This window comes from Vanessa cardui, chromosome 8 (assembly GCF_905220365.1).
Source record: "Vanessa cardui chromosome 8, ilVanCard2.1, whole genome shotgun sequence".
NCBI lineage: Eukaryota > Metazoa > Arthropoda > Insecta > Lepidoptera > Nymphalidae > Vanessa > Vanessa cardui.
In genome coordinates this window covers 2,268,266-2,282,682 of record NC_061130.1, presented here as the reverse complement: position 1 = coordinate 2,282,682, position 14,417 = coordinate 2,268,266, and the positions used below count along the sequence as shown (strand labels likewise).

The 14,417-nt window shown below is 33.6% G+C and overlaps 1 protein-coding gene across 1 annotated transcript in view; it reads right to left on the bottom strand.

The window, feature by feature from the left end:
• Positions 1-6,429: 6,429 nt before the first annotated feature.
• Positions 6,430-14,417, bottom strand: part of LOC124531677 (ATP-binding cassette sub-family G member 4) — a 50,855-nt gene continuing 42,867 nt past the window's right edge. Inside the window, exons 4-9 of the mRNA XM_047106171.1 lie at positions 13,640-13,945; positions 10,620-11,194; positions 10,048-10,233; positions 9,222-9,620; positions 8,864-8,964; positions 6,430-7,968 (exon numbers count right to left, since the gene is read on the bottom strand). Coding sequence (XP_046962127.1) covers positions 7,468-7,968; positions 8,864-8,964; positions 9,222-9,620; positions 10,048-10,233; positions 10,620-11,194; positions 13,640-13,945 — 2,068 coding nt within the window. The 3' untranslated portion in view covers positions 6,430-7,467. The remainder of the gene's footprint in view (positions 7,969-8,863; positions 8,965-9,221; positions 9,621-10,047; positions 10,234-10,619; positions 11,195-13,639; positions 13,946-14,417) is intronic.

The window sequence follows — 14,417 nt, the reverse complement described above, 5'->3', positions numbered from 1 at the left end:
TCACTTCTATAAGGGATAAAGAGCAACATGATATTGATCTGATTAAAAGTTTGAAGGCTAAAATGAGTCACACGTATGTTTTAAAGGCAATTTTCGACTTATCTAACGCCTTTGATTGCGTGCAACACGTAAGATAACTTAGAAAGCAACGTAAAAAAACAATGAACATCAGTGGCTTTACCAATATGCTAAGTAGGCTGGAGCCTAGGTCGGCAGATTTACAGGGGCGGCAAATTTAGCCCAAATTTGTTATTATCTTACAGAAATAAAAAAAAAATATCATATCATATCACCTAGTTTACAATCATACTAATAATGGGAAAAAGCCGATGTAATGAGGACGACAGAACACAAATCATAAAGTTGCAATTTCAGAATAAATGTAATTAATATGATTGTGAACTAAACTCACTTGGTAGGGCTTTATGCAAGCCCGTCTGGGTAGGTTAGGTTAGTATATATATAACAGTACTCATTATTGTTGTGTTCTGGTTTAAAGGGTAAGTGAGCCAGAGTAACCTCAGGCACAAGGGATATAACATCTTAGCTCCCAAGGTTGGTAGCACATTGACGATGTAAGGAATAGTTAATATTTCTTACAGCGTCATTGTCTATGGGTGATGGTGACCACTTATCATCAGGTGGCCCATATGCTAGTCCGCCAACCTAATTTAAGAATTGCAAAAGTCAGTAGGGGCGGCAAAAATTGAATAGCCTACTAGCGGCAAATTTGTTAATCCGACACTGATGAAAATCTTCTTCATTCAATAATGATTACTTTTATTTCATCTGTATTATTACAGAGTTCCATATCACATTTAACTATTTAGATACAAGTATTATATCAAATTAACAATTATTCATATATCCAAATTTACTATGATGAATGAAACTAGTAACACTTTTAAATAGATAAATAAATATGAGACAACATCACATACATTACTCTGATCCCAATGTAAGCAGCTAAAGCACTTGTGTTATGGAAAATCAGTAGTAACGACCACAAACACCCAGATCCAAGACAGCATAGAAAAAATGATAATCTATATCGAATCGGCCGGGAATCGAACCCGGGACCTCGGAGTGGCGTATTCATGAAAACCTATGTACCCACCACACGACAACGGAGTTCGTCACCTTTAAAGGTACGATATGATAAGCAATAAATTAAGTTATGTTTTTATTGTTCTTTAGAGATTTATTGCGTCAGCCCAACGAAGTTCGATGTTGTAATTTTTCAAACGGCCAATCTATTTGATGTAATTAATTGTAGGTTTTGTTCGAAGTTTTATCTCCTTAGGCGTTGAAGTCACAGACATTTAAAAACCCGATTTGTCTCTTGTATATTTTCAACAGTCGCTTCTCTCGCTCGCGTTAGATCGCGTGCATCTTAACCGGTGATTTCAGATTCATACCCAGGCAAGCACCACTATATATATATGTGTGTGTGCTTAATTAGTGTTTATAATTCATCTCGTGCTCGGTAGTGAAGGAAAACTTCGTGAGGAAATTTGCATGTGTCTAATTTCAACGAAATTTTGCTACATGTGTATTTTACTAACCCGCATTGGAACAACGTGGTGGAATATGTTCCAAGCCCTCGATTGAATGGGAGAGGCCTTAGCCCAGTCGTGGGAATTATACAGGTGGTTGTTGTCTTTGTTGTTGTTGACCTCTTAAGAATGAGATATTTATACATTCAATGTATCAATTAGTCAACCATACGACTAAGGCAACAAACAGGCGAATATTTTAATAGCTGGAAAAATAAATTACACGTAATCGATAAATAATCACTCGTTAAATTTGATCCGATAGAATAGCGAGAGTCAAGTTACTCGATAAACAGATTATTATTTATTGAGAAAACATTTTCAAATAGGCCCAATAGTTATTACTAGCGATGCGCCCCGGCACCGCACGTGACATCATCATCATCATCAATAGCCTTTTTTCGTCCACTGCTGGACATAGGCCTCTCCATTAGCACGCCACTGTGATCGATCTTCAGCTACTCGCATCCAGCTCCTGCTAGCCGCCTTGCGTAAATCGTCACTCCACCGTGCCCGAGGACGTCCTACACTACGTTTGCCGAGACGCGTTCTTCTAGAACACATTTTACCCATCGGTTATCAGTTCTGCGACAAATATGACCAGCTCATTGCCACTTCGGCTTACTTATCCAGTGGGCTATGTCGATGACTTTGGTTCTCTGACGGATCCCCTCATTAGTAACCCCTAAAATAATCAGTATTTCTCTACCATACTGTGCATGTTTTGTACAAATAAACCTTTCTCTTGAATCAATCTGTCAAAATCCGTTGCGTAATTTTTGAAGATCAAAGAATACACAGGGACTGACTGAGGTAAGCGAGTTTGTTTTATAAGTATATACTATATGAATAAATATATTATTATTATATTATTATTATTATGTATTTATCCGTTCAACTAGACAATTCCTGCAGCTAGTCATATAAATATACATCATTAAATTGATATAGACAAAACATGGTACATTATAACCGTAAGAATTAGGTCTTTAGATAATTTTACCTTTCACGCGCACATAATTAAAATAATATGTTTTAAAAAATATATAGTACTATATAGACGTCAATTGCCTAATTTTAAAGCGGTCTTTGAAATAAGACATAGAAGAAGAAGAAGATAGTATAGGGCAGAAATTGTGAGGCCTAGGTAATATAAAATAATATTCTAAATTCTCCGAAACGTTGCATATTGTGTTATAATTATTATTTAGATACATACATTTTGCAGCTTTTCTTTTACAAAAAAGACTTTAATAATATATAGTATAAGTATATATATCTACCTATGATGTGTTGAATTATTACGAAAATAAATTGGAGTTTTTATAACATTTTATACGATGTAATAATAAGCTCTTAACTCCTACCAATTATAATAAATGATATGTACGATTCGGATACGTCAAAATATGGAATTTTTCGCTTCAATTGAAAGCAAAATTTCAATCCATATCTCTCACAATGACATTCAATAATGGGCCCCACATTCACCATTGTAGACATGAAAATATTCTTGGTCGTTTTGTAACTGCGAAGAGTTCGTTTCGTACTAATTCTTTTTAAAATTTTCGAAATTTTCTTTTCACATTTCGAATGTGAAAATTTCGTTAAGGTTTTCACCGAGCATTTCGTTTGTTAATAATATTCAATCAACACGCTTACTGAGATATTCTTTTCAAAGATGTTCATTTCGTTTTATTAATTAAATATTTAATTATTAGAATTTTGTTAGTAGGTTAATATCGTCAAATCTTGTTTAGTGTAAGTCGTTCTATTAATATAAAGAATAATAAAGTATAATCTTATAAGCTGCTGTGCTAAGAATTGAAATGAGACATGGAATAGTCGAATAAATGTGTCAGATATTTTCGAACACTGGAGAGGACGAAATGATTTTTACACACTAAGCACATGAAACTCTAGAGGTGCTAGTGTCTAGTTTGAGATAGTTTTCGATTCATGTATTCGCCATTGCTTACGAAAACAACATTATGAATGTGTGCGTGTACTGTAGATGTGTAGTAGTATACAAGTCAATTTAATTTTAGTATACAATCAATTCATTAAATATTCTACTAAGTAAAACTTAATATTTTTGTCTATAGATAGGGCGTCACCCTATCTATAGATAAAAATATTGAGTATATACTTACCATATTTAACTATACTTAGACTATATATTACATAGACTTTATATAACAGATAGCCCAATACCACTCTTATACCATACAATGAATTAAATTATTACTCGCATTGTGGTATGTAAGCCATATATACTTGTGAACCATGCAACATAATTATGTATTATAGTTACCCAGCACAACTTCATATGCGTGTAGTTTATTCATAAAAAAATATGATACAAATATAATATCTATTGTTCTGAAGAAAACTCAAATTGTATTATTGGTACCGGAGATTAACTTACAAACAAATGTTACTCCTTAATATTATTAGTGTTTGTTACATGTGTATGAACTAATAGCCTCATTATGGTGTCTCGTGATGAAGTAAGTTAGCTAACAATCTTCGAATTCAATAATTATGAGTCTGTTCAGCCATCAACGTGGTCCCTTTAATATATGTTATGAAACAAAATACATAAAATATATAAGAACCTATAAAATCTGTATTACATACATTAACAGCATGTATATATCCCACTGCTGGGTTAAGGCCTCCTCTCTCACTGAGAACACACATGTGGCAAAATATCAATGAAATTATACACATGCAGGTTTCCTGACGATGTTTTCCTTCCGCTTGTAATGAATTATAAACACAGATTAAGCACATATACATAGTGGTGCTTGTCTGGGTTTGAACCCGAAATCATCGGTTAAGATGCACGCCAAACCACTGGGCTATCTCAGCTCAGCTGTATTACATATTTATAGTTATTTATGTGGTAATAAATATGCTTTGAAACATTTGCTACGATATTTATGTTGCCTCGAATTAACCTGCCTTATAATAACAAATACGGTCGAATTGATCATAAAATATATTTCTCTCTAAATGTAAACACGATACATCAAATTTATTGATAACATTTTGTAACGGGGAAAGTCCGAACTTTTGTTTCAAATAACGTTAGCCTTGATTAATGTCAGTACATCATATTCAAGGCTTTTAAAATAATATTAACAGATTGTTTTGTTTGAGCAATGACGTCACAGTTAATTTAGTAAAAATATTTAGCTGTTTCTTTATAACTTGAGCTCAGGTGGATTTGATAGGTGTAGCATCCGCTACGACTACGACTTGGGGTTCAAACCCAGGTAAATACAAAACAATTTTCATGTGCTTAATTTGTGTTTATAATTCATCCATGTCATACTTGATCGTAAGAAAAACATCGTGAGAATACCTGCATATGTCTAATTTTAATGAGTGATGTGGTAGAAATCGAAATCAAACAAATGTTCAATACAAATCTCCTCAATGGGACAGTATATTTATAAAATTATTAATACATCAACAACCATTGGTCTAAATTCCACCATAATGTTAATGAATAATCATGTAAATTATCATCATGATTTTTATATTTTATATCTTTATTTATTTATATATTGTTTATATATTGTATATCACAAAAAGGACGGGAGCAGGTTTCAGCAAAGACGACATCTGTTTGCTTTTAAACATTTAAAAAAAGGTTTTAAACTTTTCATAGAAGGTGCTGTAATGTTTACAACCGGCGACCAAATTATTATAAGGATGTTTTATCGTAGTTCAAGTTTTTGTCGCTAGATGGCGTTGAACGAATTATTTCGCTGAGAATACTTATTACATGGAAATAAATATTGTAAGGAAATATGTTAATAAGTAACTAATAATAACTAATTCAATAATAGTTTAAGATGCCCAGTTGTTTTTAATCAAAACACTTGTCAATAGCGACCAGTTATTCCACAGATTAAACATTTTTTTAATGAAAACTTAGATTTAATAATATAATTTTATATGGCCTTATGACACAAAATAATTAGTCTATGTAGTGCAGAAATGTTCAAACCAAACACAAAATAACACTTTGTACTGTATGTTATCCGACATCTTATCGTTTTACTAAATCACTGTTAATATTCTGTATATAAAATACAAATTTTAATTGTGTATGCAACTTACAGGTGCGTTGCCGGTCTTTAGGAATGAATACGCTTTTTCTTGAAGGATCGTATAGGCATTTACTTACAATCATAAACAAAACAAATTGCATTCTCTTTGATCAGTATTTGGAATATATTTTAATGTCAGGGCTTAAAATGTAGAAACTTTAGGTTAACATATTGCATTCTACTTGCTATAATTTCGCCATATCACTCCAAATTACTCCAAAGCACTCCATATTAAAATTGGTGAATTAATCCTTACTTACAATACATCAAGATTCCACTTACATATCTCTTCCATAGTTCTAATAATAACTTCTCGGACATTTAAACTAACTAACGAACAATCTAAACTCAATAACTCTAAACTCAATATAACTCTAAACAATCTAAAAAATGTAAACCATTGACTCTTTATTTAAATAGAAGCTGAGATGACCCAGTCATTAAAACAAATTAATCTTAAGCCGATGATAATGGGTTCGACATCTGGCTACAATCACTACATAAATAACCTACCAGATATCGTACTGAAATCTATCATCTGAATCTATCAACCAATATTGTAGCAGTGAGTTTAACTTCCTACCTCCTCTTTAAGCTAGAACTAGCCCAGCAGTATACCGTTTATAATCCAATATCATATAAATATCACTTGTAATTCACGAATTTCATTCTATAAAAATGATGGATTGTTTATGTTTATGTATTGATGTCTTACTTTAAAAAAAATCTAAGAATAAAATGAAACAATCTTTATATAAAAATCACAGTCGTTTATTATTATTTTTAAATACTGGTAATTAAGATTGACATAGAGAATAATTACCAAAATCTTTAGCATAATGAAAGGTATTTTAAAATTTCTAATTAAAAACTAGAATGTAAATTGAGTAGATATGTACGCCCGCCAACACATTGCTTTCTGTCAAAATTACATTGGAACAACATCGAATTAATTATCACATACAAAAATACAATAATACGATAAATAACTATGAAACCTTATTTCATCATCACCAACTTTGAGATCATCAATCATCACCGCCTGTATTATGCTTAATAGTAACAGCAATCGTAACCCGCACACTAGCCCATAATCTATTAAAGTATTGAATCTTAAATAAGAAAATCTATAACCTTCATTCACCTTTTATATAAAATAAAAATATTTTAATTATGAAAAAAATATTGCAATACTTTTATTAAAAATAATAAACATAGAAAAATAATAAATTCAACTGGACGTTGTCATATAACATGAATGTTAGCAAAATCATTTTTTTTATATAACATTAACCTATATTATACCATCACACAGAATCAAAACGTCATATCACCACCAGCAACGAAACGCAATTTTGACAGACAAGCAAGTGACCCGCCATCGAATAATCACAAGCGTACGGATACGAGTAGAAAAGCCTACATTGTGATGTCATAAATACAAATTAAATCAAGGTAATATCATTAAGTAACTTAAAATTAAGTCATGGGCCCGATCTAGAAAAATCTTAACCTAAATTTACGTACAAACACTAAAATCGACTGAGTCGAACCGCGTCCTATAAAGCTATATAATTCGAAAACTATATTAAATCTACTTTAACAACTAGACATTTGCGCCGGCGCGTTAAATTTTCAACAATCGACGAAGCTAATAGATCCTAATACTTCGAGACAATCTTCCGACTTCGGTAACGCCAACAGAACACGTCGGGCCGCCGCTGACCGTGGGGGAAATGGAAACGAATTCATATCACCGACAAAACATAAGCGCGATTTGTGCCTCCCTACTGCATCATCTTCAACTTGAACCTTAGAACTAGATAGGAGATCACTCGGATGAATACGAAGAAAGCGCTCAGTGCGCCGACGTCGACCCAGAAGTTGGAGTGGTCCATCGTCATCTCCTTGAGGAACAGGCTCGGGGTCCGGAAGTGGCAGTAGGCCTCCGAGCAGTGGAGTTTCTCCCTGCCGAAGCCGTACACCGACAGCATGGCGCCCTCGAAGCCGTAGCGCACGTAGCTGAGGTACGTGAGCCACTGCAGGTAGCTGGGGATGGCGTTGAAGTTGACGAAGAAGCCGGAGAACAGCACGACGGGGATGGTGGTGACGGGCCCCAGGTACACGCCCGTCTCGATCTTCATGGCGGCGCCGATGAGCAGCCCCAGCGACTGCGCCACCAGCGCCGTCAGGATGTTGATGGTCGTGAACATCAGCACCCGGTCCGTCTGCATCGGCTGCCCCGTCATGAAGTACACTATTATCACGTACACCCCGCTGAAGACTATCTGTTGAGAAAAAACAGATATTATGTTTTTTTTTTTTTTAATGTGGCTTTTATTTGTGCCAAGAAGGCACAGATTATTTCGCCAATGTCACGTGCGATGGAGAAGACACGATGGAGATTGAACGGTGCAGATATTATGTTAACACGTGAATGAGAACAACATATTATAATCAATTAATTCATATTATATCTTGCTTATTTGTTGAAATATATATTTCATATAATTTAGATTGTCTTTTACGGGCGAGTAATAGATAAAAATAATACATCAACAACCGTACATATATGTATTACGTAGGTCGTGAATATTAAAAACCTTTTTAGTTCATTTGATTGCAAAATAAATTTAAGTGATTCCTCTAAATCTTTCTGTTTTATTCCTTAAGCTATGAGTTTGCCATTCAGTCCAACAACACAATTCCATAGATAGAGATGTAAAGAAAGGTAAACGATCCACGTCGGTTACTTTGCCATACATTGGCATTGTAAAAATATTATCTATTCTACGCACTGTCTATTCATTACACCGGTAAAACATTACAATGGCATGTCAATGATAGCGCAGAAGGCCACTTCCTCTTCTGCTTAAGAGTAAAACAGATATCGAAATTTTATCCTATTAACGTTTTAACGATAACCTCAAATTTCAGACAGAAAATTTCCGAATATTTTTCCCAGATTTAAAGGAATCCTTTAGTTACTTCTTCTCTACTTAAATTCCACTAATTAAAAAACGTGTATTTCGAAGTCTATTACTTATCGCGCAAAAATGTCTTTAGATGAAATTCCGAATAAAGTTATCTTGTACCTTGACTTTACATATACATATAATGCATTAAAACTGCTCTAAAGGGAAAGGGAACCAGTCGGGCGCGAGTAAATTTTATATAAATTACCTGAAACGGTAGATCCGCCATAGTCTTCGCAAAATAGAACGCTTTCAACGAATACCAATAATTTAAATGCTCTCTCACAAACACGCTCATCTCGGTTGGGACTGAAACAAGACATTATATATTAAGATTTAAATAAAAATCATATTGTACATATTAGTGTTATTATTCTAAACAAAATATCGACAAATTGTTTTTGAACATTGCATAAAATAGTCGTGCCGTTGGAAAAGGTTTCCTTTAAAAATCTCGATGTTTTATACATTTTTTTTAAATTAAAGTAATTTTTGGTAGTAGGTATTTTTAAGTATCAAAATTTCACATTTAATATTTACTTATGTTTTCAAATTTTTATACTTACATGTAAGAATTGTAGGCATCATAGCCGTGAACATAGTGAACATCACAGTAAAGAATATACATCCAGCATTGCTCATAACTTTCGCAGCATCTTGTCCAATATCGTAGTACAGAAATCCAATCAACAAGCCAACAACAGTATGCGAACATAGCCTTAAATGCGTCAACATTTGATCTCGTAAAATACTTCGGAAAGTCCTTTTCAATAAGATCCAAAATTGCTTCCATCCTGACGTCGGGAAACCGGTATTTTGTGGCTTCTTCGTGAAACTCTCGCTTGAATCGAGGAGAGAAGTAGTACAAGTAACGGGAGCTAAATTCGTTGAATTCGGTAGAGCATTCTGTTTCTCGGTGTTGAGTGTCGGTTCTGACATGTCTATCACAGTGCATGTTGGTTTATCTGAAAGTATTTAGAATATGACGTCATTTATCTCCAAGTCAAAATTTCGATCATTATATAAAGTCTAGATTACCACGGCAAAAAACTGAGAAGTTACTCTTATTTACTTTATAACTATATCTAAGATTGTATATCAGGCATATAAATTCTAACTATACTAAATTATTCCAGATTTTCTGACTTCGTTCCTTGGCAATCCACTGTCTGATTTAGACAAAATCTATACTAATATTGTGTTTCGCTCTTTCACTACCAAAAAAAAGAAACCGATTGTGATGAAATTTAGTATGAAGCAAATTTGAACTGCAAGGAAGGATATAGGCTTATTTTTGCGTAACAAATGATAAGAACCCCTTAAAACGCGAGCGAAACCACTGGTGACAACTAGTTACTTTATGACAAAGCTGACTACAATTAGTATCCTTACCAATAACTATCTCAAGTGCTTCCTTCTTAATATTGTTCTTGCTTTGATTGTTATAGTTGCAGTTCTGAGGAACGGAGGATGAAGAAGAAGACGTTGATGACTGTCCTCTGCCACAGTTGCCCTTATTCACAGCCATGACCAGTTTGTGCACCCAATCACCGTGCTCGCCCGTTGCTACTTCCATCACTAAATAAATGAGATAAAAACTTAGCATCGATTACATAACACTCAGCAATCAATAATTTCAGCTAAATTTTGGATCAAGACCCCATTTAAATATTTTACATGAATTATCAGATGATATTTTTTGTGTATTTTAGCAGTTTATCTTCTTTAGTGTAAATTTATTCGGACTCTTTAAACAAAAAAGATGAAGGTAATAGTAGCCTTGGAACTTTACGATAAAACCTTTAAAGGGATGGTTAGTGTCATTTAACTTATGGTACGGTGCAAATTTAATCCACCTAATCAGCTTAGGGATCGAATTGCATAATCTCCTAAGTGTTCAAGAAACCCTTTTCTCCCTTAGATCAAATGTCGACTTAATAATAATCCAAAAGGGAAATACTCACCATAGTCAGCAGGATTGTGGTAACTTGGACAATGTAATCCCATAGATGATAAGAACGGCACTAAGCCAGTCACTGAACCTTGATATATACATTGACCCTCAGCCAATGTGTATAGAAAGTCGAACATTTCGAAGAGCCTCGCGGACGGTTGATGGATGGTACATATGATCGTTCTTCCACCTCTGGCAAGAGATTTTAACAGAGATATGCATTGGAAACATGATGAACTATCCAATCCAGATGTGGGCTCATCGAAAAACATGACTGGCGGGTTGTTAACCAGCTCTAAGGCTATAGACAGACGTTTCTTTTGCCCTCCTGACAGATTTATCGTTCTCGTGTCACCAGCTTCAACAAGACTCAGCATTTCTAATATTTCGTTGATCACTATTTTCTTTGCGTTAACGGTCATATCTTTGCCGAGTTTTAAATTTGCTGAGACATTCATCGCTTCCTTGACGGTGAGATGTGGTAGGAGGCAATCGTCCTGCATGATGTAACAAGACAATTTGCGAAACCGTCTGAGATTCCTCTCCTTGCCGTTTATAAGTATTGAACCGCTGACGTTTGATGTTCTGAAAAATATATTGAAATTAATTTGGTTGTTTATTTAGATTACTTTCTTTACATTTTTATAGAGACATATTATAATAAAATTCGTATTATCAGCTAACACTTGATCCGTTTTTGTAATTACGATTATGTACTATTTATGATTACAATAGAACTGACTATTTACTAGCAGTTGGATGTTTACTTTATTCAAAGTTTATGAGTTCAGTTTATTATTTTGTATCTTATTAATTTTGTATATTTTTTGTGGAACACTTTATAATATTAACAAAAAAGAACTATCTGTTGTAAACGATTTAAACTTAATTCCATCCACTAAGATTTTATAAAATAAAATCTGGATTTTTTCTTAGAAGTGTACGACTAATCTGCTAAGTTCTACATTTTAATTTACTTTAACTTATTTCATATTAAATGAACTTATAATAAAATAAGGTCCAATTTCTATAACCTTGAATTTAACCTCTACATATACATTTCGTGAGACTAGGTTATTATATAAATTCTTAGAAAATTTGTCCATTACATTTCAGCTGAATAGCGACAGAGTTTGCGTTTACGAATTGGAGTAACCCTTAGTCGAATATACCTCATTAAATAATATTTCAGATTGGCATCAGTCCAAATATTGTACATTCCGTTATAGTTCGTGAGTAAATATTTCTGGGCATGCTTTGACTGATATAGATATTTTTTCATTGAATTGCGGGTATATGAGTTATGAAGATGAAGATCGTGGGCTATACATAATATGTTTTTATTTAGCAAAAAACATTGGGTCAGTGTGGTAAACTTTAATTTAAAGAACTACTCAGAAGAGAACTATAGATTATTTACGTGCTGTTACTTTACTTGTGTATATATGAGTTACATTTGACTTTACTTTGTTATGTACTAGCGACCCGCCTTAACTTCGCACGGTTGCAATACTGATACTAAATATACTGCAGAATGTCTTACAATGTTCACAGTTTTTCAGTCATTCTCTACTATATCGTGCTGTATTATACACATAAACCTTCCTCTGGAATCACTCTATTAAATAAAATTATTAAATCTATTAAATAAAAGTCAGTAAGCGACTTCGTTGTATACTATGTAATGTAATGATGATGATCATGATTCATTGACTGGATACATAAATAACTATATCTCTTAAAATTTACCTAATTATTTAGTCAATTACCACAAAAATATGATGACCCATTTGGAAGTTACCAAAAATATATGCAAAACGAAAAAACGAACTACTTCACGATAACGATCTCTGAACGTAATATTTGGCTGAATAAATTTCATGAAGGCGTTTTGTGGACTACGGAAAAATATCATAATAAATGTTAACTATGCCACTATGAGAAGTTTTGAAAGCCTTTTGTGTTCAAACAATTGTAAGAACGGAATTTAGTTCATGCGTTGATAAAAATGCCGAGACATGTAAATATTCGTTAAGTGGCATTCTGTCGTAAATTTCAAATTATGCCAACTTCGGGCAATATTTAAGAATAGCCAATAGTAGGAGAGTTTTTAGAGCGTTTGCACTCCTTAATCCAACCTTTCAATCCGAGTGTAACTAAGAATATATTTACGAATTTACAGATGGTGAACTTGGCCACAGATAACGTCATTTTTCTAATTTAATTACACATATACGAAGTGGTTAGGACGTTTACTGGTACTCTGTGGCTGAGGCATCTGGTATCAAGACTACCGTTGTTGAATAAACTCTATATAGAATGGGTTTTTAAACAGCAGGGGATATTTACTGGTTTTTAATGCTTATTATAAGCATAACATATATATTAAGCTTTGGAAAATAAATGGAAAAATTCTGTAGTATTCAATGCGGGATTTCAACAAAACATAAATCTTTATCTTTAAATAACATAAACTGTGAGTCGTAAATAGTTTCTTGCGTGCTAGTCTTATAATTAAAATTGTTTTATAACACTGGAATTAATTCACCGTTAAAGCGTAGAAAAAACGTACTATCTGATAAAATATAATATAAAACATTTGTGCTGGTTAGAATTCGTAAACTTAACCGTTTTTCGCTAATTATTATTTTGGAAAGATATTTCTCAAGTATAAAACGGTATCCGAATCCCTTAATGGGATTTCTTCCAGCAGACCAAAAGAGGATAAAATTGACGGATAAAAAAATAACATGTATAATCATATAAAATGTAAATAGCTTACACCAGTACAATAATTCCTGTGTGCCAGTACTGTATTGGGTACTGACCTTAATTGGACAAATTAAACTACCATTAATTTCAGATCATTTTACATTATTTCCATTTGTTCATTTGTTTAAGTTTGTTCCGCGAAATGCTTCTTACTCATTGATAAACTCTCAAGGATTAAAAAATGCAACTATAGCGCATTACTATAGACGGATTAATATTATGGACACCTTATGAATTTAAATTAACACTGCCACTTACTTGTATCCAGCTAATATATTCATGAGGGTACTTTTGCCAGCTCCTGATGGACCCATGATGGCCGTCAACTCACTCGAGCGGAAAGTACCATTGATGCACTTCAATAAGGCTTTGTACCCTCTCTTTCTGCCCTCACTGACGGAATATGATAAGTCTGAAAACTCGATGTCTACTGGCGGACGTTTCGGTAAATGAGTGAGGGATGCCATCGGTTTCTTCTGATCTCCATAGCCGTTCGGTATCTTTGGTACCAAGCCGGTCATTGTAGCTCCAGCGCCTCCGTTGCAAAGATTAATTTGAGATCCTCTGCAAATAATAAAAAAAAAATTATTATTTTTCTTATAAAACCAACTTTAGAGGATTCCTAAAAAATTTCAGCCAGAACGGATATTATCAAATCAATCTCCAGGTGGTCATATTACACAAAGCACAAACGAACAATACACTAGGCTCTATTGGAGAGAGTTCGAGCACAACTATACGAGTTACTTTTCCATTATAAAAGACGTGAAATTCTCATGAAAACCAATCCTTTACTGAAAGCATTATACCATTTAATATTGTCATTTATTCCTATCGAGCAATATTTTCCATTAAACATTCTATTTTTAAACTTACAGGATATAAATAATTCAACTGACCTATGTTAAATCTGTATCCGCTAAAAACTTTCTAAAGAAATATAGATTTACCTAACTGTTTTTTTCCCAACATATAAAGTACTATTAGTGTGATGAGAGCCGAGGTGGTCCATTACGTGGGAAAACCTTTATAAGTC